General features: G+C 41.7%; 1 protein-coding gene across 1 annotated transcript in view; it reads left to right on the top strand.

Moving 5' to 3' along the window:
• Positions 1-24407, top strand: part of pde3b (phosphodiesterase 3B) — a 154172-nt gene that overhangs the window by 88029 nt on the left and 41736 nt on the right. The window contains exons 2-4 of the mRNA XM_061963942.1: positions 7890-7940; positions 10149-10397; positions 23656-23801. Coding sequence (XP_061819926.1) covers positions 7890-7940; positions 10149-10397; positions 23656-23801 — 446 coding nt within the window. The remainder of the gene's footprint in view (positions 1-7889; positions 7941-10148; positions 10398-23655; positions 23802-24407) is intronic.

Genomic DNA, 24407 nt, shown 5'->3' with positions numbered 1-24407 from the left:
GTTTTAGTCCTAAGTGTCCCAATACTTTTGTCCAGTTTTAGTCCTAAGTGTCCCAATGCTTTTGTCGAGTGGTAGTCCTAAGTGTCCCAATACTTTTGTCAAGTTTTAGTCCCAAGTGGCCCAATACTTTTGTCAAGTTTTAGTCATAAGTGTCCCAATACTTTTGTCCAGTTTTAGTCCTAAGTGTCCCAAAACTTTTGTCCAGTTTTAGTCCTAAGTGTCCCCTTCTTTTGTCAAGTTGTAGTCCTAAGTGTCCCAATACATTTGTCCAGTGTAAGTGTCCCAATACTTTTGTCCAGTGTAAGTGTCCCAATACTTTTGTCCAGTGTAAGTGTCCCAATACTTATGTCCAGTTGTATTCCTAAGTGTCCCAATACTTTTGTCCAGTTTTCATCCTAAGTGTCCCAATACTTTTGTCAAGTTTTAGTCCCAAGTGTCCCAATACTTTTGTCCAGTTTTCGGCGTAAGTGTCCCAATATTTTGGTCCAGTGTAAGTGTCCCAATACTTTTGTTCAGTGGTAGTCCTAAGTTTCCCAATACTTTTGTCAAGTTGTAGTCCCAAGTGTCCCAATACTTTTGTCCAGTTGTCGTCCTAAGTGTCCCAATACTTTTGTCCGGTGGTAGTCATAAGTGTCCCAATACTTTTGTCCGGTGGTAGTCATAAGTGTCCCAATACTTTTGTCTAGTGTACCTACCTTGTCTGCATTGTGTAGGCACGCTGGTTTTTAAGCAGCCATCTTAAAAAAACAGCAGCATCAGCGCAGCGGTTTTTGAAGGGTCATAAAATCAAAACAGGAGCAGTTAGAAAAACGCTGTTCTGTACTTTTATACACAAGGGTTCAATCTCTCTCCTGTGTTAGTTTGAAGCCGAAACGACAAACGCGCTCAGAGGAGATAGTTTTTGAAGGAAGGTGACCGGTTTTTACAATAAATTTGTTTTGAAGGGGGAATAGCAAATTTCCTGTTGATTGGTTTTTGTTTCATGTCTCTCCGACCTTCCCAGTGGGAGTTACAGGCAGTTTTGTAATTTTTTTCTTCCGAGGAGCAGTTTTTTCAGCGTTTTATTCAAAAATTTTGAGATTTGGGGTTAGGTTTTTTTATTAGATCGCAATTTCTGCCAGCCCTGATGTGTGTGTTCAGTTCGGTGAGTTTTGAAGCATGTTAAGGGGGTCAAATTACAGCTCAAAGAGGCAAAAGTGACTGTTTTTAGTACTTTTTTGTCTTGAAGGGGGAATTGCCAACTTCCTGTTGATTTCTGCCCAAGGATGTACAATTATGAAATCTAGGTCTAAGTCAGACCTACATAGAGAATTTTGTTTCATGTCTTTCCGACCTTCCTAGTGGGAGTTACAGGCAGTCTAGTTTTTTTTTTCCTAGGGGGCGCTAGACCGCAATTTTGAGTTTTGGGGTTCGGTTTTTTCATTAAAAGACAATTTTCGCAGGTCCTGATGTGTGGGTCAAATATGGTGAGTTTTGAAGCATGTTAAGTGGGTCAAATTAGTGCTCAAAGAGGCGGCCGGTATAATAATAATAAAACCTTACAAATTCAATAGGTCCTTATGTCCCATTGCATAAGGACTCCCTTTGGGAGTCCTTATACAATGGGCCATGCGGGCCCTAAAAAGGGAGATGTTGTATATATATGTATGTGCTGCGGTTGCTTTAAGAACGTTGCGACAGCTGCCGTAAAGGAGGTGCGTTGCTAGCCTGGTTGCTATGTTTCCGGTTGGTCGTAAAAGTGTTCGTCATGTGTTTGTACCCTGCTCAAATCTCTCAGTAAAGTTATTCATTGGATGATACCTTTTGTTTTGAACTTTATTACACCTCGGAGCGCTTTTTCCGGTCCATTTTTTTCCTGCTTTCGCTATCTGCGCCTAATGACTGAGCTACGTGATGTTTTCTTGTGATGTCTCACGGGGCATTTCTGGTCGGTACGGGATTCGTTCCCAGGGATTCGAATAAAGAACCAACTCTTTTTCTTTACTATAGTGGTCTCGATAACGGGTCCCGGTTCTCAAAAAGGGATTCGAGTCCGAGGACTCGGTTCTTTTCTTATCGAACAACCGGGAAAACCGGTTTCGAGTATCATCCCTAGTGACAACCATTGTTACTTTAACTTTTTAACTTTAAAATGCGTCCATTCTCCCTTTTCTGTCTACACACTGTGTTGCTTGTAAGTGTACTCCGTAATTGTGCACTGCTGAACATGCTCATCTGCATGACATGACGTGACGGTGACGACGACGGGTCGGGGACCGGTACTTTTTATAGGCGGTCTAGTACTGAATATGATTCATTAGTATCGCGGTACTATACTAATACCGGTATACCGTACAACCCATATATACATATTGATATATATTTATATATACATATGCAGTGTTGGCATTAACACACTTTTTATGTCTTTTTACGCATTGAAATCAGAAAAGACGCGCAATTCCAGAAGCCCGCGCAATTTTTTTTCTTCACCGCCCTATTTGCTTGTTTATTTTTTTTATTTTATCGATTATCGCTTTCCGCCGGTGTTTTGTTTTGTTAATATTTGCCGGGTCAAAATTCCGTCGTCGTTTATTGTGTTTTTATTGGTCGTAAATTATGATTCGCCGAAAGTTTTATCAATCACAAATACCGGACAACTTTACCGCGAGGGGCTGTCAAAAGAAAGACTTCATGGTAAACACTAAGTTGAGTGTAACGTCAACCTTTTTAACTTCATTCTGTGACATGTCTCCAGTAAATGACTTTGCGCCAACACTGTACAGTATATGTATACAGTATATACATATATACAGTATGTGGAGGGAAAAATGGCTGGTGCATGAGCAATGGTTATCACTATCTACTTCATTTAAAAATGTTATCGTGTGTGTACTGTAGGTTCAATCTGCCGATTTAGTTTTGTTATATTTGGAAAAAATATATATATCGTCGATCTCTACCATGCATACTATATCATATTGTGTTGTGAAGTACTCTGAGATTCCCAGCCATTCTGAATGTACAGTACCTTGACCTATGCGTAATGCAGTGAATTACAACAGTTGAATAATTACTGTATATACCTGGGAACAGTCTTTTGAAATACTTGTTTATATTTGTGCTTACTGCTGTCCCTGTAACCACTTTCTAGTAGTTAATAAATTGAAAAGTGTACCACTTGTGGACTTTATCCTTTATGTAAGCTAAAGTCGCACAGCATATGCCAAAGTTTTCAGTGATGTTGGAAATTTCAACATCCTGAGTTTTTGTGTGACTTGAAAACTAAATTGTGCACCTTCAGGTGCGTTTTAATTGTCAGGTGTCAGTGCTGACTCCACTATGGACTGGAATCTCACATTATTAACTGTATCTATTCGGGTTCCCCACATCTGCGGTCCATTCCAAGGTTTCTCGTTGTTCCCATTGGGTTGAGTTTTTTCTTGCCCTGATGTGGGATCTGAGCCAAGGATGTCGTTGTGGCTTGTGCAGCCCTTTGAGACATTTGTAATTAAGGGCTATCTATATAAGTAAACTTTGATTGATTGATTGATAGTTTGCAGCAATAATAGGAGAAGCATGCTATAAAGATAAACTTATTGCACACATAATTCAAGAAGCTATAGTGTGTGTGGTATAGTATAGTGTAGTTTAAAATAAATACTATAGCTGTCTTTCAACTAAATGCGATCCTATAGTTATTTTCATCTTCTAGTTGTGTGTCCTTTCCAAATTACAGCCCTTTCCCTCTATGGCATCAGTTTCTTCCCATCGAGTAATTTGTTCTCCTCGTAGTTTCATAAACAGAAGGCCAACAACGGTTCTTGGTCATCTGGCCATCTCCTGCCATCCCGTTGCCATGGTGCACAGAGCATTTTTTCCCCTGGCCTTTATATTGGGTTGCCATGACACATTTACCATATTTAGTGTTTGCCAGCATTTTACAGATTCGAAAGACGGATAGCCAACATCCTACTTTAATCATTGAAGCCTCACTTGATGAGAGGAGATGGGATAGAGCCAATCATCTGTGGACCAATTTGGCCTCATGCTCAAGTTACATGCAACATGTGACATGCATGCAACCAAAGGGCTACTATTATGCAAAACGGCAAAACACAGGTTTGTGTGTGTGCCTCACAATACGATCCTGGGTTCGATCCTGGGCTTGGGATCTTTCTGTGTGGAGTTTGCATGTTCTCCCCCTGACTGTGTGGGTTCCCTCCGGGTACTCCGGCTTCCTCCCACCTCTAAAGACATGCACCTGTGGATAGGTTGATTGGCAACACTAAATTGGCCGTAGTGTGTGAATGTCGTCTGTCTATCTATGTTGGCCCTGCGATGAGGTCCAGCACCACTCGTGACCCCGGATGGGACAAGTGGTAGAAAATGTATAGATGTATGATATGCAAAACCAACTTTCTTTGCTTGTTGTTGCCTATTGTGTATTTGGGATCCACATAAGTCCCGGAAATTTCAAATCAAACCATGGAGGCATGGCAGAGATATTTATTTAACAATCTTGCCTTCTTCCTAACTTGCTCCAAACGAGTCCTTTGAAAATTTAGACTTGAGTGAGGTATTTTGCCTTAGTTATGTCAGCAGAAATCTTCATGTGTGGTAGAGGTTAATCCGAAAATATTCAGGCGAGTCCACAATTTTCTCTTGTTGTGGGGCAAACTGGCTCATACATTCACATGCATGCTAAAATCCTCCGCCGTTGCCATTTCTTAGAACAAGTAGCGAATAGTTCTAACTTATATCTGTCAGTGGACTTAATTTAGAAGCACTGAAAACTACAACATGGTCGATGAATTGGAGATGCAGTCGAAAGGGGCTTGTGACTGTGAAATAAATATTGTATTCTGGACACTGCAGGTGAAGTTTCCTATATTACTGTATATATCCTATATTTCTTGTCAGGGAATTAGGTATAAATGAATTATGGATACAAACAAGCAAGTAAACAACAATTAATGACCGATGCATTCACATTGTGGAATAAAGTGCAACCACAACTGTCCGCCCTGGCGTCGACAATGAAAAACAGCGTTTTAGATGTTCGGAAGCATGTATGCCCCCTTATCCCTGTTGATGGTGTTCGCACCTCACTTACTTTTTTCCATAGCCTCCTTGATCCATATCTTGTATTTATTTGTTTCTGATGAAATGACCTTATTTTGACTGTTAGTTGTTGTCGCTTCATGTTGTGTTGCAGAAGTCGGTGCGTCGCCGTAACTTGCTTCGCTGTCACTTCCGTTGTGTCGGTCGTGTATTTTGTGGTTTAAAGTTGTGTCGCAGCTTTAAATTATTGTTTTGTGTCGTTTGTTTTTGCTGTGGCTTTTGCAATCGTGCTGTAGATAAACCGTTTTTGTGTTGTAAATATTGTCTTATGGCATTTAGATATACAGATATACAGCATTTTTGTTTTGATGACGTCACAGACGAGTAATAGACCTAACGTTTAACGTCCTTATTTTTAAAAGTTTAAGTGCACTCTTGAATCGATAAAATCAATCGATTCCCTTTTATAACATTCTTGGATCGATGCCTATCTTGAGGAAGGTAAACTTGCTGAGCACAGATCGATATACTTGAAATTTAGGAATATTAATCGATCTATCGATATATCGATCAATTGTTACACCCCTTATATATGCAGATTAGTCAAGCAATACCCGTGGATGGTTATCTAAATAGCGGCACAGTTTTTTATATGGTCAGTGATCAGGTCAATGCATATGATAGTGCAGAGACTGTTGTATTCGCAGGCAATTGCCTATACAAAATAATCTCTGACTGGACTTTAAATAAAACTGTTACCAAGTATTGGGCAAATATGCCCTGTATGACAGTGTTTTTCAACCACTGTGCCGCGGCACACTAGTGTGCCGTGAGATATTGTCTGGTGTGCCGTGGGAGATGATGTCATTTCACCTAATTGGGTTAAAAATATTTTTTGCAAACCAGTAATTATAAACCGTAAATAATGTGCCGTTGAGTGTCTGTGCTGTCTAGAGCGCGGCAGAGTAACCGTGTAATACTCTTTCATATCAGTAGGTGGCAGCAGGTAGCTAATTGCTTTGAGGATGTCGGGAACATGGTTTGTTGTGATCACAATATGCAGACGACAGCGGAAGGCAGTGTGAAGGTAAAAAGGTATCTAATGCTTAAACCAAAAATAAACAAAAGGCGAGTGCTGCTAGGAAAAGGCATTGAAGCTTAGGGATGGCTATGCAAAAGGAAACTAAATCTGAACTGGCTGCAAAGTAAACAAAAATAGAATGCTGGATGACAGCAAAGACTTACAGCGTGTGGAGCAGCAGACGGCGTCCACAAAGTACATCCGTACATGACATGACAATCAACAACAAAATAGGAAACACTACACACAGGAAAACACCAAAAAACTCAAAATAAGTTGCGGCGTGATGTGACAGGTCGTGACAGTACACCTACTTTGAGACGAGCTATAGTGCAGCATGGTTGGTTATGGTTTGAATTTATATCCAACAATTGCGAGAACGATTTTTTACTGTCAATATCGGCTGCTGAGTGTCATCTTTTTATGTTTTCTGCTAGTGGTGTGCCTCTGGATTTTTCCAATGAAAAAAATGTGCCTTGGCTCAAAAAAGGTTGAAAAACACTGCTGTATGACATTCTGACAGCACTGATGCATATAATCACTGTATTCTACTAATTAGTATACCCTATGGTTGTGTGTCACTAATTATCTTGGGAAATGTGAGGCTTTTGTTGTTGGATAATTTAATTTTGCATTACATTTTAAAGCTTTTCTCATAAAGGCTCTATCATTTACATGTAAACATGCGTCTCGCCCTCATGTGGCAAGTAACGAAACAATACTGGAAAAATTGTGTCCAAAGGAATTGTAAGAACAAAAGAATGGATTTTATATTTATTGTTATTAAGTGTTATGTTGGATACAAGTCAGTATGTACCTCTGACAAGTACAGTTTGCCTCCAGAAAAAATGCCAAACTTTATTATTTAATGTGTAACTAGATCACAATTTTGATGGTGTGGTTTTTTCTCTTGCAAGACATTGAGATTTCTGTCAAGTTTGTCACACTCAAATAGGGCTGCAACAACTAATCGATTATAAAAATAGTTGGTGATTAATTTAGTCATCGATTCGTTAGATCTATGTTATGCGCATGCACAGAGGCTATTTCTTTTATTTTTATTTTTTATATAAACCTTTATTTATAAACTGCAACATTTACAAACAGCTGGGAAATAATCAAAATAAGTATAGTGCCAGTATGCTGTTTTTTTTTTCAATAAAATACTGGAAAGGATATAAATGTAGTTTGTCTCTTTTATCCAATTATTAATCGATCAATCGAAGTAATAATCGACAGATTAATCGATTATCAAATTAGTTGTTAGTTGCAGCCCTACACTCAAAACATCGGATTGGGTTATTTGAGGTTGTGTTACGCAACTTGTTCTAACTTCTAACTGTATTCTGTGCTCCTGTTTGGTTACTAACAGATAACATGGAAATGCTGCCGATTGACGTAGTTGCCACCAGATAAGATCTCATAGCTCCATTACAGACGCACCGCTGTGGTTTTAGTGGTTTACTTTTCTTCCCCTTCTTTCAGTACAAGACCTCAGTCTGCTTTCAGTAATGCAACAAGCTTTTAGCATACCTGTAGTTGGAAGTGTGCAGCAAATCCTTAATGTAAACTGTTACTACACTGTGTGTTTGGATAACAAGCAGAATGGACCAGCACAAGGCCCTGTCTGCCTAATAACACTGACCTGCCAGTGGCCTCGCTGTAAAAAGAACATAGTGGTTAGAGCGTGTTGTATAGAAAAGTAAAGTTTATGTCTGCTGTGAACCAAACTTATGAAATTAATGTGTGTTTTCCTCTTTTTCAGATGATCCTGTGGGACTGGGATCTGAAACACTGGTACAAACCTCAGTATCAGGTCAGTAGTGCACATGCAGATATATCACGAAAGCAAAAAAGCCCAACAATAAATACAAAAGAAATCTGTCTTCAAGTTACCGATTGCTATTACTTTTACACACATGCACGCACGCACACACACACACACACTTTAAAAGCTGGCACACAATGACCTTGATACTGTTGACTTGCCACATTTTATCACACTCACACATTCTTTCTTCTCGAGGAACTATTTGTTCAATCTATCAAAGAATTTCACTCCCACAGCTAAAAGTCCACATTATGTTGCTGTTCCACATGCACAGCTCGTAAAACATGTCCCCCTTTTGGGGCGCTGTAAGTGTCTTTTCTTGTATGCAATATTAATGTATTGGTTTATAGGCCTACTACTCTTTATTAAACCAAATAAGGTTTCACATTAAGTACGATATTTTTTCTTTTGGGGTATGGGGGCAAGGTGAGGGGCACCCAAATGTAGGCAAGCAAGGACAGGCAATGCAAAAATGCAGCTCAAAATATTTTTGAATCAGATTAATCACACTTTTGCATTGTGATTAATCACAATTGATTGCAATAAATTACTTGCATGCTGAATTAAAATAAACTTTATAAAAGAACCCCAAAAAAATTTGACACCAAGGCAATTTTATTTTTAGAATGTCATACAGGCACATTGTTTACATGAATGCACATCATTTGTTCAAAATTTGATATTCGTTTGGGTGTATGGAAATTTGCCCGAGAACACCAGTCGGAGTCTCCTCACTCAACTTTGCACTGACGTATGCAATGACCCGATCACCGACCGTAAAACAACCTACTTTGCCTTTCAGGTTAAGCTAAAGGAGCATGCGTGTTCAAAATAAATAGCGTGATTAATTTGCATTCATACATGATTAATGCGATCATGTTTTGAGATTAATTGCATGTGTTAAGGCACTAACTTTGACAGCCCTACTAAAAACACAAGGCACATGCCAGGAGATAACTACCAGACAATACCAGTCTATACAAAAAATACAATGTACACTTGGTCTATGACACAAGTGGGAAGAGAGAGCTGATAGCAGGATATACAAGGGCCAGGGCAAGACACAGGTTCAAACTATAACACAAAAAACAGCACAAGCGGAACAAAACACAGCAAAAACCTTAAAGACCGTGACAAGATTTACCAGTTGCATTGTAAATTAGCTTGTCATTCCTTGTCATTTTACAATCAAAATACTGCTGTGGCCATTGCAAACTCACACACGTGCTATAAATCATGTGCTCGAAAATATTGCTACTTTCTTTCCTGCTGTATTGACCAAAATGGTATTGACCCCCCATCCCTAAAAAAGATGACACTCAATGTAAGATTACCCAGGATTGTCAATAAATGTTATGAAATCAAATGCCAAATGAATCATTAAACCACATGTTTTTATCATCAGTGTGATAAAAATCCTGAATATAAAAGAGGGTCATATTTTCTAGCTGCTTTACAATTTGATGACTCTGCTTCATTGATCACCTTCATTGAAATCTCTGAGTCACTTTTTAAAGAAGGTCCCAACTTCATCTTTAGGTGGTTATGTGTGCGCATGTGAGTGAATGACAAGAAGAAAAGCTCTCACTCGCTTGGGGAAAACAATACTTTTGAAAATCTTAGAGTCATAGCTATATAGACGATATACAGTAAATTATATAAATTTGGCCACAAGCATGTTGATGACACATTCTAGCCGTGTCCTGCAAATATGACAGTGAATGTTATACTTTTTGTGTATGATATATTTTTGTTTAAAAATACTTCTCAAACTAATAAGATGACTTCAATGTGTGGTTATTCACTATAAAAGTTGTTAAAAAGTTGATTTGCCACAACACGGACAATTTCATTGTTTTTAAATCTACTCTATTTTGACAAGATACCCAACAGCCCTCATGCTAATGCAGGTATGCAGTATGTTTATGCTCGTAATTGAATGACTTCATTCTCATCATTTTCTACAGTTCTTCAAATATAAAGACTATACTTTTGGAATGATCATTATTTTTTTTAGCCTGAGTTTTTTTCCATTGTTCCCCTAACATTCCTCTGTAACTATTGTAACCAGGAGTAGACCGTGCACTCTTATTAAATAACAAAGATTTTTCAACAGGGTTTGTGTGTATCTCTATAAAGTCCTGCTTTGACGCAGACGGCACCTTGACAGTCTTCTTCCTTAATGTGTGGCAGGGTGCGGCGAGCGGCAATGGCGTTGACCTGTCAGTCATCAACGAGGCCAGAAACCTGCTTTCTGAGCTGCTGATGGATTCGTCCTTGTCGCCTCACACCATCTCCACTCTGCACAGCATCTCCAGCCTCATGGGCACGTTTTCAGGCTCGTGTCGCCCCCGGGTGAACCCTTTCACGCCTTTTCCTGGATTCTACCCCTGTGATGAGTTGGACGACACTGTCGAGAGGAACGATCGCAAATCCATTAAGGTGGGTCAGCTCATCACTAGAGTTTATATAGTAATACATTAGCAACATCACAATGGCAGTCAGGAGAGAGCATACCTCCTTCAAGGCTGAACAATCTTCTATACACAATTAACATGTCTGAGTTCAATGTGAAAGACTATACAGTTTCACTTTAGTCCTCTACATCAGTGGTCCCAACCACCGGGCCGCAGCCCGGTACCGGTCCGTGGATCGATTGGTACCGGGCCGCACAAGGAAAAAAAAAAAAAAAAAAAAAAAAAAAATATATATATATATATATATACATTTTATTTTTTATTTTTTATTAAATCAACATAAAAAACACAAGATACACTTACAATTAGTGCAGCAACCCAAAAAACCTCCCTCCCCCATTTTACACTCATTCACACTCATTCGCACAAAAGGGTTGTTTCTTTTCGTTATTAATATTTATGGTTCCTATATAGATCAATACAATCTGCAGGGATACAGTCCGTAAGCACACATGATTGTATTTTTTTTAATGACAAAAAAAAAGACCACTGCTCTAGATGGTGGTAATACGCAAGTGGTTGCCTTCTGTCTTACATGGCTGCTCCTTTTCAATCAATCAATCAATCAGTCAATCAATGTTTATTTATATAGCCCTAAATCACAAGTGTCTCAAAGGGCTGCACAAGCCACAACGACATCCTCGGTACAGAGCCCACATAAGGGCAAGGAAAAATTCACCCCAGTGGGACGTCGATGTGAATGACTATAAGAAACCTTGGAGAGGACCGCATATGTGGGTAACACCCCCCCCCCCCCCCCCCCCCCACCCCTCTAGGGATGACCGAATGCAATGGATGTTGAGTGGGTCTGACATAATATTGTGAGAGTCCAGTTCATAGTGGATCCAACATAATAGTGAGAGTCCAGTCCATAGTGGGTCAGCAGGAAACCATCCCAAGCGGAGACGGGTCAGCAGCGCAGAGATGTTCCCAACCGATGCACAGGCGAGCGGTCCACCCCGGGTCTCGACTCTGGACAGCCAGCACTTCATCCATGGCCACCAAACCTGTGTGTGTCCCCCTTCACAAGGGATAGGGGGGAGCAGAGGAGATAAGAAAAGAAACGGCAGATCAACTGGTCTAAAAAAGGGGGGCTATTTAAAGGCTAGAGTATACAAATGAGTTTTAAGATGGGACTTAAATGCTTCTACTGAGGTAGCATCTCTAACTGTTAACCAGGAGGGCATTCCATAGTACTGGAGCCCGAATAGAAAACGCTCTATAGCCCGCAGACTTTTTTTGGGCTCTGGGAATCACTAATAAGCCAGAGTTCTTTGAACGCAGATTTCTTGCCGGGACATATGGCACAATACAATCGGCAAGATAGGCTGGAGCTAGACAGTGTAGTATTTTATACGTAAGTAGTAAAACCTTAAAGTCACATCTTAAGTGCACAGGAAGCCAGTGCAGGTGAGCCAGTATAGGCATAATATGATCAAATTTTCTTGTTCTTGTCAAAAGTCTAGCAGCCGCATTTTGTACCAACTGTAATCTTTTAATGCTAGACATAGGGAGACCCGAAAATAATACGTTACAGTAATCAAGACGAGACGTAACGAACGCATGAATAATGATCTCAGCATCGCTAGTGGATAAAATAGAACGCATTTTAGCGATATTACGGAGATGAAAGAAGGCCGTTTTAGTAACACTCTTAATATGTGACTCAAACGAGAGAGTTGGGTCGAAGATAATACCCAAATTCTTTACCGAGTCGCCTTGTGTAATTGTTTGTTTGTCAAATGTTAAGGTGGTATTATCAAATAAATGTCGGTGTCTAGCAGGACCGATAATCAGCATTTCCGTTTTCTTGGCGTTGAGTTGCAAGAAGTTAGCGGACATCCATTGCTTCATTTCATTAAGACACGCCTCCAGCTGTCTACAATCCGGCGTGTTGGTCAGCTTTAGCGGCATGTAGAGTTGGATGTAATCAGCATAACAGTGAAAGCTAACACCGTATTTGCGTATGATGTCGCCTAGCGGCAGCATGTAAATACTAAATAGTACAGGGCCAAGAACCGAACCCTGAGGAACTCCGCACGTTACCTTAACATAGTTCGAGGTCCCATTATTATGGGAGACGCACTGCATCCTGCCAGTCAGATAAGAGTTAAACCACGACAAGGCTAAGTCTGACATACAAATACGTGTTTTGATACGCTCTAATAAAATGCTTTTGAGAGGACATTTGATCATCATGGCGCCGATCACGGCTGCCTCGGTGCTCTTGTGCACTCTGTTTTGTTTGTTTTTGTGCGTAAATTGTGTGTCCGTGTGCTCTTACACCCGCGATGAGCTACTGAACATCAGATCCATCACCCCTACGGACTTGTTACTGGTCACCTTAGCGTCAGCTGCGGATTTCGTCCATTCTTTGATCAAAAGAGGGAAACCGCACTGAAGAGGAAAGCGAGCGGGCGCCCTTGTCCGTCTCCGCAGACGGGGATTACGCACGCCTTTACCTGGCATCTTTCTCTCCAACGTCCGCTCACTTGCCAACAAGATGGACAAGCTAGAGTTCCTGATGAGAAGGAACAAGGACTTTTCCTCATCTTGTGTTTTGTGCTTCACTGAGACATGGCTGAGCGCGAGTGTCCCGGACAGTGCGGTTCAACTGGAGGGCTTTCTTCTTCTCCGCGCGGACCGAGACGCGGGGCTCTCCGGCAAAAAAAAAAGAGGCGTTATAGTCTGCTTATTCATTAACAGCAGCTGGTGTATAGACGTGACAGTGATATCCCAACACTGCTCTCCTGCTCTGGAATATCTTTTCATTCACTGTAAGCCCTTTTACTCACCGCGTGAGATTATTTCATTCATACTGGTGGCTGCCTACATACCGCCTGGCGCGGACGTGCGTGGTATGCCTTGTTATCGTACTTAGTGACTTTAACAAGGGAAATTTGAGCCAGGAATTATCCAAGTATAGGCAGTTTATTAAATGCCCGACCAGAGAACACTTTGGGTCACCGTTACACTACAATAAACAAGGCATACCATGCAGTCCTGCGCGGTACTCTCGGACTATCAGATCACGTGATGGTGCACTTAATCCCTTCATACAAACAGAGACTGAAACTGGCTAAACCTGTTATGAGGACCATTAAGTGTTTCACCGCCGAGGCTGTGGAGGAGATGTGTGCATGTTTGGAGACAACAGACTGGGAGGCAATTGGAGCGACCACGGACAATCTGGACGAGTATACGGGCACTGTGACCTCATACATTCAGTTCAATGAGGCGCGCATCATTCCAACGCGCACCAGGGCTTGTTATAACAACAACAAGCCTTGGTTCACACCCAAGCTCCGACAGCTGTGCAAGAAGAAGGAGGCTGCGTGGAGAAGCGGGGACCGGAGTACCTACAGAGTGAAGTGAAGTGAATTATATTCATATAGCGCTTTTCTCAATTGACTCAAAGCACTTTTACATAGTGAAACCCAATATCTAAGTTACATTTAAACCAGTGTGGGTGGCACTGGGAGCAGGTGGGTAAAGTGTCTTGCCCAAGGACACAACGGCAGTGACCAGGATGGCAGAAGTGGGGATCGAACCTGGAACCCTCAAGTTGCTGGCACGGCCACTCTACCAACCGAGCTATACCGCCCCCAGAGAAGCAAAGTACCACTTCAACAAGGAAGTGGAGAAAGCTAAATCTGTGTACTCTAACCATCTACAGGAAAAGTTCCGCTCCAATGATCCTGCGGCCGCTGGAGAGGGCTAAGGCCCCTTACGAACTATAAGCCCAAAGCCCCACAGGCTCTGAATGACCGGACTCTCGCTCAGGGCCTCAACATACATTACTGTCGTCGTGAACGGCCTTCAGCTCATCAAAGCTCTGCTCCCCCCACCATCACCCTCCCCAGCAACGCCAACACTTCATTAAAGGATTTAAAGGACATCACAGGACTCCAAGAACATCACAGGACTTTAAAGGCCTTCTCCATCCGAGAGGAGGATGTACGCCGGCAGTTCTTGAAGCTGAATACGCGGAAGGCACCCGGGCCGGATGGTGTCTCTCCCTCCACTCTCAGACGCTGCGCGGATCAGCTGGCTCCTGTCTTCACTCACATTTTTAACACCTCTCTGGAGCTATGCCGCGTGCCGTCCTGCTTTAAGACCTCCACCATTGTCCCTGTCCCCAAGAAAGCACGGAACACAGGACTTAATGACTACAGGCCGGTTGCGCTGACGTCTGTGGTCATGAAGTCCTTTGAGCGCTTGGTCCTGCCCCTCCTCAAGGACATCACCACCCCTTCCTGGACCCACTGCAGTTCGCCTACAGAGCCAACAGGTCTGTGGATGATGCAGTGAACCTGGCCCTCCACTTCATCCTGGAGCATCTGGACTCCCCAGGAACCTCCGCTAGGGTCCTGTTTGTGGACTTCAGCTCTGCCTTCAACACCATCCTCCCTGGACTGCTACGAGACAAGCTCTCCCAGCTCAGTGTGCCCGACTCCCTCTGCAGTTGGATCAATGACTTCCTGACAGACCAAAGACAGCACGTGCGGCTGGGGAAGATTGTCTCGGACAGTCGAACCACGAACACTGGTACTCCTCAGGGCTGTGTACTTTCCCCCTGGCTCTTCTCCCTGTATACAAACTGCTGCACCTCCAGTCACCAGTCCGTAAAGCTGCTCAAGTTTGCGGATGACACAACCTCATCGGGCTCATCTTGGATGGCGATGAGACCGCCTACAGGAGAGAGGTGGACCGGCTGGCGTCCTGGTGTAGCCTCAACAACCTGGAGCTGAACGCCCGGAAAACAGTGGAGATGATCATGGACTTCAGGAAAGTCACAGCCCCACCATCCCCCCTCACCCTGATTGACTCTCCCACCCCCGTCTCCATTGTGGACTCCTTCCGTTTCTTGGGCACCACCATCACCCAGGACCTCAAGTGGTAGCCGACCATCAGCTCCCTCATCAAGAAGGCCCAGCATAGGACGTACTTCCTGCGGCAGCTGAGGAAACTTAAGGTGCCAACCGAGATGCTGGTGCAGTTTTACTCAGCCATCATCGAGTCCATCCTCACCTCCTCCATCACCGTGTGGTTCCCCGGCACCACAGTCCAGGATAAGCATCGACTGCAGCGCATCGTACGTGCTGCTGAGAAGGTGATTGGCTGCAAGCTCCCATCCCTCCAGGACCTGTTCTCCTCCAGGACCAGGAGGTGTGTGGGTCGGATCACAGCTGTCTCTTCTCACCCTGGACACAAACTATTCTCCCCTCTCCCCTCAGGCAGGAGACTACGGTCCATCCAGACCAACACCTCCCGCCACCTGAACAGTTTTTTTCCCCTCGGCCATCAGGCACATGAACAATAACTCCTAACAACAGCTCCTTTGAATATCCTTTCTAAGTCTATAACAAGATCTGATAGCTCAGTTACAGCTCTTTTTATTACCAAATCTGTGTTATATGTGTTTTATGTTGCACGATTGCACCAAGAAAAATTCCTAGTTTGTGAACGCGTTCTCAAACAATGGCAATAAAAACTATTCTGATTCTGATTCTGATTCTGATTAGTCTTTGCCCTGCTTAGTCCATACTTGCCAACCCTCCCGATTTTTCCGGGAGACTCCCGAATTTCAGTGCCCCTCCCGAAAATCTCCCGGGGCAACCATTCTCCCGAATTTCTCCCGATTTTCACCCGGACAACAATATTAAGGGCGTGCCATGATGACGCCTTGAGCGTCCTCTACAACCTGTCAACGCGTCCACTTTTTCACCATACAAACAGCGTGCCGGCCCCGTCACATGTTGTATGTGGCTTCTGCATGCACGCGAAAGTGACTGCAAGGCATACTTGATCAACAGCCATACAGGTCACACTGAGAGTGGCCGTATAAACAACTTTAACACTGTTACAAATATGCGCCACACTGTGAACCCACACCAAACAAGAATGACAAACACATTTCGGAAGAACATCCACACCGTAACACAACATAAACACAACAGAACAAATACCCAGAATCCCTTGCATCCCTGACTCTTCCGGGCTACAATATACACCCCCGCTACCACCAAACCCCGCCCACCGTCGCGAATATAAATTCTGTAATCTGCAGTGGAAAATAGCTATTGGTTGTCCTAAAAGTCGCCAGATGACGTCAACACCTCATTTGCATTTGCTGGATTAGAACTGAAAATGTACTTTCTTCTTTTGATTCTTAGTTGTTTTTTTTTTAAAATCAATCAATTCATTATTAAATGTTAGAGTATCAATTTTAATCAAAACTAACAAACCAAATCTAATGAATAACATGAACGATGGAATTGGGACGTTGCAGTGATTTATATTAGCTTGACATGACAGTGAATAAATATTTACATTTACATCTCGCTTTGTATACCAAGGCAGAAAAATTGACAGCTTTGCACATGCACATTTTATTTGCAGTCTGGAGGCGTGTGGGTCTCCTCGCCTCGCACAGCAGCAGCACCATCTGACCGGTCACTGCTCATTTAAGACTGTAACTGATGTGTGCTTGCACCTCAAAGTTGCTAGAAGCTGCCAGATTGTGCAACAAAGTCGCCATGTTGGCAACACTAGTAATCTGTCTATAAAATTGTTATAAGTGCACCTCTGCATTACATTGTATCTTTATTAACATTTAAAAACTTACAACAAAGAATATTTTTTTATTAAGATCGTTTTTTTAGTCTGTAACAGAAAAGATTTAACGTTCCCTGATAAGCCAAAAATAATAAAACAAATGCAATTCTTATTTAAACTATAAACATTTTAGAGCGACATGAACCATTTGATACTAAAAAATAAAAGTAAATTAACTCAATAAATAACAATACATTTAAATTGATCCTCAATGCAGCCCTCTCCACTATTTCAGAAGAAATGCTTTTTCCTGATCTGCACCACCGTGTGTTGAGTTCTTGGTCCATGTACCAGCTCTCTACAGATTTCATAGAAGTGGGTTGTGTCATTTTTTCTAACAAATTATATAACCAACCAACAAATGCAGAGCAAAACTGAACCTCTCACCTAACTTTATTATGCTTGTTGAAAATTATCAGTAGCAGTTTGCCAAATATGTTAACAACTACATGTACTAGCCTTTAGTTATACTGTATGATTAGCCACAATAATTTCTTAGTACTTTGAATGAAAAAAGATCCATAGTACGGAGTTATATGTCATAGTCAAATTTATTTAAAAACATTTAATTTCATGAGTTTTTTGGTGAGTACAAAATATGGGACCTAAAACCCTTATTTATATTTTGATGAAGTTATGCTGTTTTACTTGTAAAGTAATAGTTTTTCAAAAGGCTGTTAAAGTTAGCTAGTTTTGTTGAACAGCTACACATTTACACTAATATCAAAGAACTGGCAGATGCCCAGTGGGATGTCATGATCCGTTGCCCAGGTCACGTTATGTTTAATTTTGGAATATCCTTAGTTGTTGTCTATTTCTGTTTCAGCACCTTTGTTAGTTTTCTTAGCTGCCACGGGTGCTGATTTTCGTCACCTACCTCTGATTAGTGGTCGGGACGCTCACCTGCTCCGGTCACTAATCAGAGAGCTATTTATTCCTGCCTCGCGCCACACTCTACCTGACAGTCTTGTTCGCAACATGTGACAGTTTGCGTTTGGTTACTCCTAATTGTTACTAGCCTCTTGCTCGTTTTTTTTGTGGTAAACTTTGCCACAGTTTCCCATGCCGATGCCGCAGTTCGGCATGTCTGCTTTTTTGTATTTTTACCCTTGCTTATTGTGAATAAATAAGCATCTTACCTGCACGCTGCCTTCCTGCCGTGCTTTCTGCATCTTGGGGACACGGCCACTGCAACAATGCAACCGAGACGTAACATGGGATACATTTTTCCTCCACAATAATGCACTTTTACTACAAAGTAATGTAGAGTGTTCCTTCAACTTATGAGTACCCCGACTGAGTATTTTGAGATATAAGCTGTCTCTTGGCTTTTTGTTATTCTTTAAGTTGCGAGCATACATTTGAGTTCTGAGTATGTTGCATAAGGAAAGAAGAATAGTTACAAGTCTCCCCACCCTGCAAGAGTCACAAAACATCCCATCTGAGAGGTGGCCGATACCCTCCGAATCTAAGAAACAAAACACGACCTACCGTGCAGTCGACCCGGCGAGGCAGCTCGAGTGCAGTAGTGCAAGTGGGCACCTACTAAAGTAGCATCCAGCTCCTGGTCCAGCCAAACAAGATCCAAAAGGCATCCATCCACAAAAATATGGAGAAGATCTTGATGGTTTGTCCGATAGAGAAGCAGCTTGAAAGGAACACTGCAGAGGTTTGCTCGCTCAAGTAGGGCTGCACAATTAATCAACAATAAAGTTTTAATTACTGCAATAACCTAACAATAAGATGCTGAGTTTTTTTGTTAATTTTTTTCTCTCTCTTACATCTGCGGTATTTGAGTTAAAGACATGTGAGAATTGTCCAGCCGCATATCCTTGGCGTGTTGGCCAATCAAAATTGTTTACAGAAAACAGTAATTTAGTGTGCTCTGCAGCCGATGCTGTCAGTGCACTAATGACAAACACCACTTTACAGTATTTGCAAAAAGTTTTAATAGTGACACTATAAAATGGCTGAAGGAACTTCTCCGGTGTACAGCAGCCTCTTAGTTTGAAACGTGTGGACTACGAAAAGGCTACAACAAGCAGCCAAGAATGGTGAAAGCAACCATCCATTACAGCAGCTTGACCCCTGGTTACAATAGTATTGGTTATTCCTCCGGTTCAGCAACATGATGTCTTTCTCTCATCAAAGCAGATTTTCAGTAATCCAGAAGAGAGCGCAGTCCACATAAACTCAAATCTTTTTGAAAGTAGATTATTGCATAACGTAATATGTTGATTGATAGTCCAAAATGATTACACTTCCTTCACTCATCCTTTAGCAGTTTTATGCATTTAAACTTGTAATCACAATTTTTAGTAGAAAAATATACATTTTATTTTCTGAAAATCATGCAGCCCCACTCTCAAGTACAGTGGAACCTTGGTTTACGAACATAATTGGTTCTGGACCATGGTTTGTAAACCGAAAAGTTTGTATATTGAAGCAGAGTTCCCCATAAGAATCAATTAAACATGAACTATTGGTTCTAGCCTCAACAAAAGTCCCTATTTTAGTAAAAAAGAAAAACTGCACAATTTAAGACATTATAATATATATCTCTATAAACATAACAAGGGGTAATGGCTCACGTTAGAGCAAGCTTAAATGTCCACACACACACACACACACACACACACACACACACACACACACACACACACACACACACACACACACACACACACACACACACACACACACACAAAGGCTTGTTAGTGCGCTCCAAAACTTTAACCAACCATGTTGCCAAAATAATAAACATAAAAAGGAAAATCATTTTACATTTTGTTGGCTAATATTTGTGACATTGTTGAACACTTAAGAAGTTTCGAAGCGATAAACAAGCAGTAACTTCACGTCATCACTGCTAGCTAAAGACTGGCTGCGGAACAAATCCCCCTTCGCTGATAAAATCCTCAAACTAAAGGGGCCGCAAGCCAGAGGCTAACTAACTAATACGCCAGCTCAAAGCTGTTGTCTAGCAACCCGAAGCTATAGAGCGATACTGTGAGAGTTTGGACACATTTAAAGCGTTTTTTACTAGACAAAAGTGATCTCTAAGACAGGTTGACACAGCTCTAACCCACACAAGGTACGACAATTGTGGAAATAAACTCGTCAGAAGTGCTGCTCGCCGTTAAAGCTCTTCGAAATTGCCGCGCCCGTGTGTACTGGATGTAAACAAGATGTGACGTAGGGGGGCCCGCCTCTTCAAAATAGCCATACCCGCGTGTACAAGTTTTGGTGTCATCAAAATGGCAGCCTCTGATGGCTTCAAGCGGCATGCAAAATGATGGACTGAATGAATGAAGCGTTTGTACGCCGAGACATGGTTCGCACACAAAGGCATATTTGGCACGATGTAAACTTTTGTAAACCGAAAAAAGCCGCAAATAGAGGTGTTGGTAAACGTATGGCGTTATATTTGTTATAATGTAGAGGTCGCAAAGGCAAATTTTGAGGACAGAAAAATGTTTTCAAGCACAGACATATTTTTAAAATAAACCAAAGACATGCACCTGGGGATAGGTTGATTGGCAACACTAAATTGGCCCTAGTGTGTGAATGTGAGTGTGAATGTTGTCTATCTGTGTTGGCCCTGCGATGAGGTGGCGACTTGTCCAGGGTGTACCCCGCCTTCCGCCCGAATGCAGCTGAGATAGGCTCCAGCACCGGCCGTGACCCCGAAAGGGACAAGCGGTGGTAAATGGATGGATACTGTCATCTCAGTCTGTTTTTAGATGTTTTAAATTAATAAATAAAGCCTTACCGTATTTTCCACACTATACGGCGCACATAAAAACCTCCAATTTTGTCAAAAGCTGACAATGCGCCTTATAATCCGGTGCGCCTTATATATGGATCAATATTGAGCCACAACAAACCTAAACTTCATTTTCATAAAGTTTAGGTCTCGCAACTACGGTAAGCAGCCGCCAACTTCTTTTTCCCCCGTAGAAGAAGAAGTGCGCGGTGCATGCTGAGATATATGACTGCGCGAGGCGTGCCGTTTTGATTTCCATTTGTTTGTTTATGTAAAGACCCCAAAATGGCTCCTATTAAGAGACACGCTTACGACGCAGAGTTTAAACTTAAGACGATCAGTCACGCAGTAGAACACGGGAATAGAGCAGCAGCGACACTAACTCGATTAATGACGACTTTAGCGCAGCTCCATCTAATGTTGGATGCCGTATTCGCCCAACTGTTTAATTCGGACACTGAAGAAGAAGAATTCGAGGGATTCGTGGAATAGGAATAACTTCATAAAGTGAGCTTTACATGTTTATTTTGTGTGTTGTGTTGTGTGACATTAACGTTTGAGCAACGTTGAGTTATTGATATATTGTTATTGCTCTGCACTATTTCGAGTGTCACAATATTGTGATTGCACTAACGTTTGATTTACCGTAACAGTATCACTGTTTTTTACGTTTATTGAATCAGGGAAAAGTTCCCCTCCACTATGTGATATAAATGTTGCACTACATGTTATACCTTGCTGTTGTTAAAAGATAAACAAAACACCACGTCACTGACTTTACCTCGGGGAAAATAACAAAACAGCTGTTCATTCATTTTGGGAGTGAACAGAGTTGTCCGAACGCTGGTTTGTAATCTATTAATAAAGTTTGACTGACCTATCTGACAGTTTTGTTGACATTCCCTTTAGCGCAGCTCCATCTAATGCAGGGGTGTCAAACTCAAACTCAAATACAGAGTGGGCCAAAATTTAAAACTGAACAAAGCCGCGGGCCAAGGTTGAACAAATTAATCTTTTTGATACGGACCCAAACAAGTTTTGCATTAAATATTGAACAAGCAAGGCTTGTATAACTTTATAGTGACATGCAAAATTGAGTTTCAAATAATAATAATTAAAAAAATATCAATGGCATATCAAATACAATTTAAATAAAATTGAATGCCTCTTTTCTATTTTCAGCCTTCTGAGGTAAATATCAACATTAACTTTTTCCACAGGCTAATAAATTTGAAAATAAAATAATTAATAAACCAATCATTCAGGACTTTAAACTGCTCAGTTTGCAACACACTGATCTAATCTGATGTGCCCAAGCTAGATACCTGCCATCTTTTCTTGGATGCTAGTTCATTAATGTCGGGACTCAGGCTTTGAGCTGAGGCCTCCCTCATTATCGAACGAAGGTGTTCATCAGTCATTATATCTCGTATTCCATAGTCTTGGGGGCGTGCCTTACAGGCACTGCTTTTAACGTCCTCTACGAGCTGACGTCACGTCCGCTTTTCATCCCTTCTAACAACGTGCCCGCCCAGTCACAAGATATGAGCGGGTCCTGTACGCACACACGTAAATGCAAAGCATACTTCATCAACAGCGATACAGGTTACACTGAGAGTGGCCGTATAAGCAACTTTAACATTGTTAGAAATATACGCCACACCGTGAATCCACACCAAACAAAAATGACAAACACATTTTGGGAGAACATCTGCACCGTAACACAACATAAACACAACAGAACAAATACCCAGAACCCTTTGCAGCACTAACTCTTCCGGGACACTACAATATACACCCCCGCTACTTCCAAACCCCAGCATTCCTCAACTTTATCAGTATTTATTGCCACCTTTCCCAACTTCTTTGTCACGTGTTGCTGGCATCGAATTCTAAAGTTAATGATTATTTGCAAAAAAAAAAATGTTTATCAGTTTGAACATCAAATATGTTGTCTTTATAGCATATTCAACTGAATATGGGTTGAAAATGATTTGCAAATCATTGTATTCCGTTTATATTTACATCTAACACAATTTCCCAACTCATTAATTCAATTCCTAACTCTTATGATAGTCAATTTAACTGTTGTGTGTTTTTGTCAGAATATTTACATTCCGTTTTTTCAATGTCACTGTTTTGTGTCATAATATTTTTGGCTGCGTGGGTTCCCTCCGGGTACTCCGGCTTCCTCCCACCTCCGAAGACATGCACCTGGGGTTAGGTTGATTGGCAACACCAAATTGGCCCTAGTGTGTGAATGTGAATGTGAATGTTGTCTGTCTATCTGTGTTGGCCCTGTGATGAGGTGGCGACTTGTCCAGGGTGTACCCCGCCTTCCGCCCGATTGCAGCTGAGGTAGGCTCCATCACCCTCCGCGACCCCGAACGGGACACACGGTAGAAAATGGATGGATGGATGGGAGGGGGAGTAAACAGGAGCACAATTGGATAAAGTGCTTACATACATACACATGTTTCAGGGTTGCCGGAAGCTGGAGCCTATCCCAGCTGACTTTGGGTAAAAGGCGAACTCCAAACACAGGGCACACATAGAGAGACAGACAACAATTTGCACTCACAGTCAAACTGTCACTGATTGGGGACTGAACCCAAGCTCGAGTCAAGCTGTAGTGTAGTAGTGATTGACGCAGGTGACTAGACTAGAATCTTCTGCTAAATTATTGTGGAAACACACATTCTAATCTCTGCTGCATCAGCTGCAAGGTAAAGAAGAATAGGTGTGCTCGGAGTTGTCAGAAGTTATTCAGTCATCTTCAACAGATGTTTATTGATGTAAAACTGGATCCATACTAATCATCTTTTTATCCTTTGTCCAGGGGTTGAGTAGCAGAAACAGCCTCCCGACTCCTCAGCCCAGGCGTAGTTCCACCTCCTCTTCTGTGCTGCCTTCACTTGACTCTCTTTCATCACGGTGGGACCGCAACAATGGCAAGAGATCCCACCCTGACCTTAACATGGCTAGGTATCAACATACACAACTGTTCACACATATATTGTCTCTCCACACAAACTAAACAGCATGCGCCATATTTTATAAATCCCTTACAGACATCATAACATCCTGTCATTCTATACTGTTGATTAACAGACTCTCTAAAACTTTGACTTCGCAGTGTACATGAACAATCTGGTATAATTTTAAAATAGATCTGCAACGATTTAACGCTAACAAATTAACACTATGTATTAATTAAGATGTTGTACACATGACAACATTTCAAAAGTAACCTTGTAGAAAAATGCATTTCTATGCATTAGTTCCAATATTGTGTTGTTGCTTTTACCACTAGCATTACATTGTCTCTTTTATAAATATTGAATGCTTGACATGATAAATCAGCTTGAAGATAGATTTTACTTTAATCTTGGGTAAACATGCTACACGGTTTTCTTCCTACTGTGGAGCAATAAAAAACAAATTATATATTTTTTCAATGCTTAGGGATCCATCTGACTAGACGTCCCTCAGCCGTGTAGAACATTCTTTAATGATATCAAAATACACAGGAACCCCCCTGGTCGAGTGTACCCCAAAAGTGGTACAACGGCAGACAACTTTGTAGGATAT

This window comes from Nerophis lumbriciformis, linkage group LG06, assembly GCF_033978685.3.
Source record: "Nerophis lumbriciformis linkage group LG06, RoL_Nlum_v2.1, whole genome shotgun sequence".
Taxonomy (NCBI): Eukaryota; Metazoa; Chordata; class Actinopteri; order Syngnathiformes; family Syngnathidae; genus Nerophis; species Nerophis lumbriciformis.
This window is presented reverse-complemented; position numbering and strand designations above follow the sequence as displayed.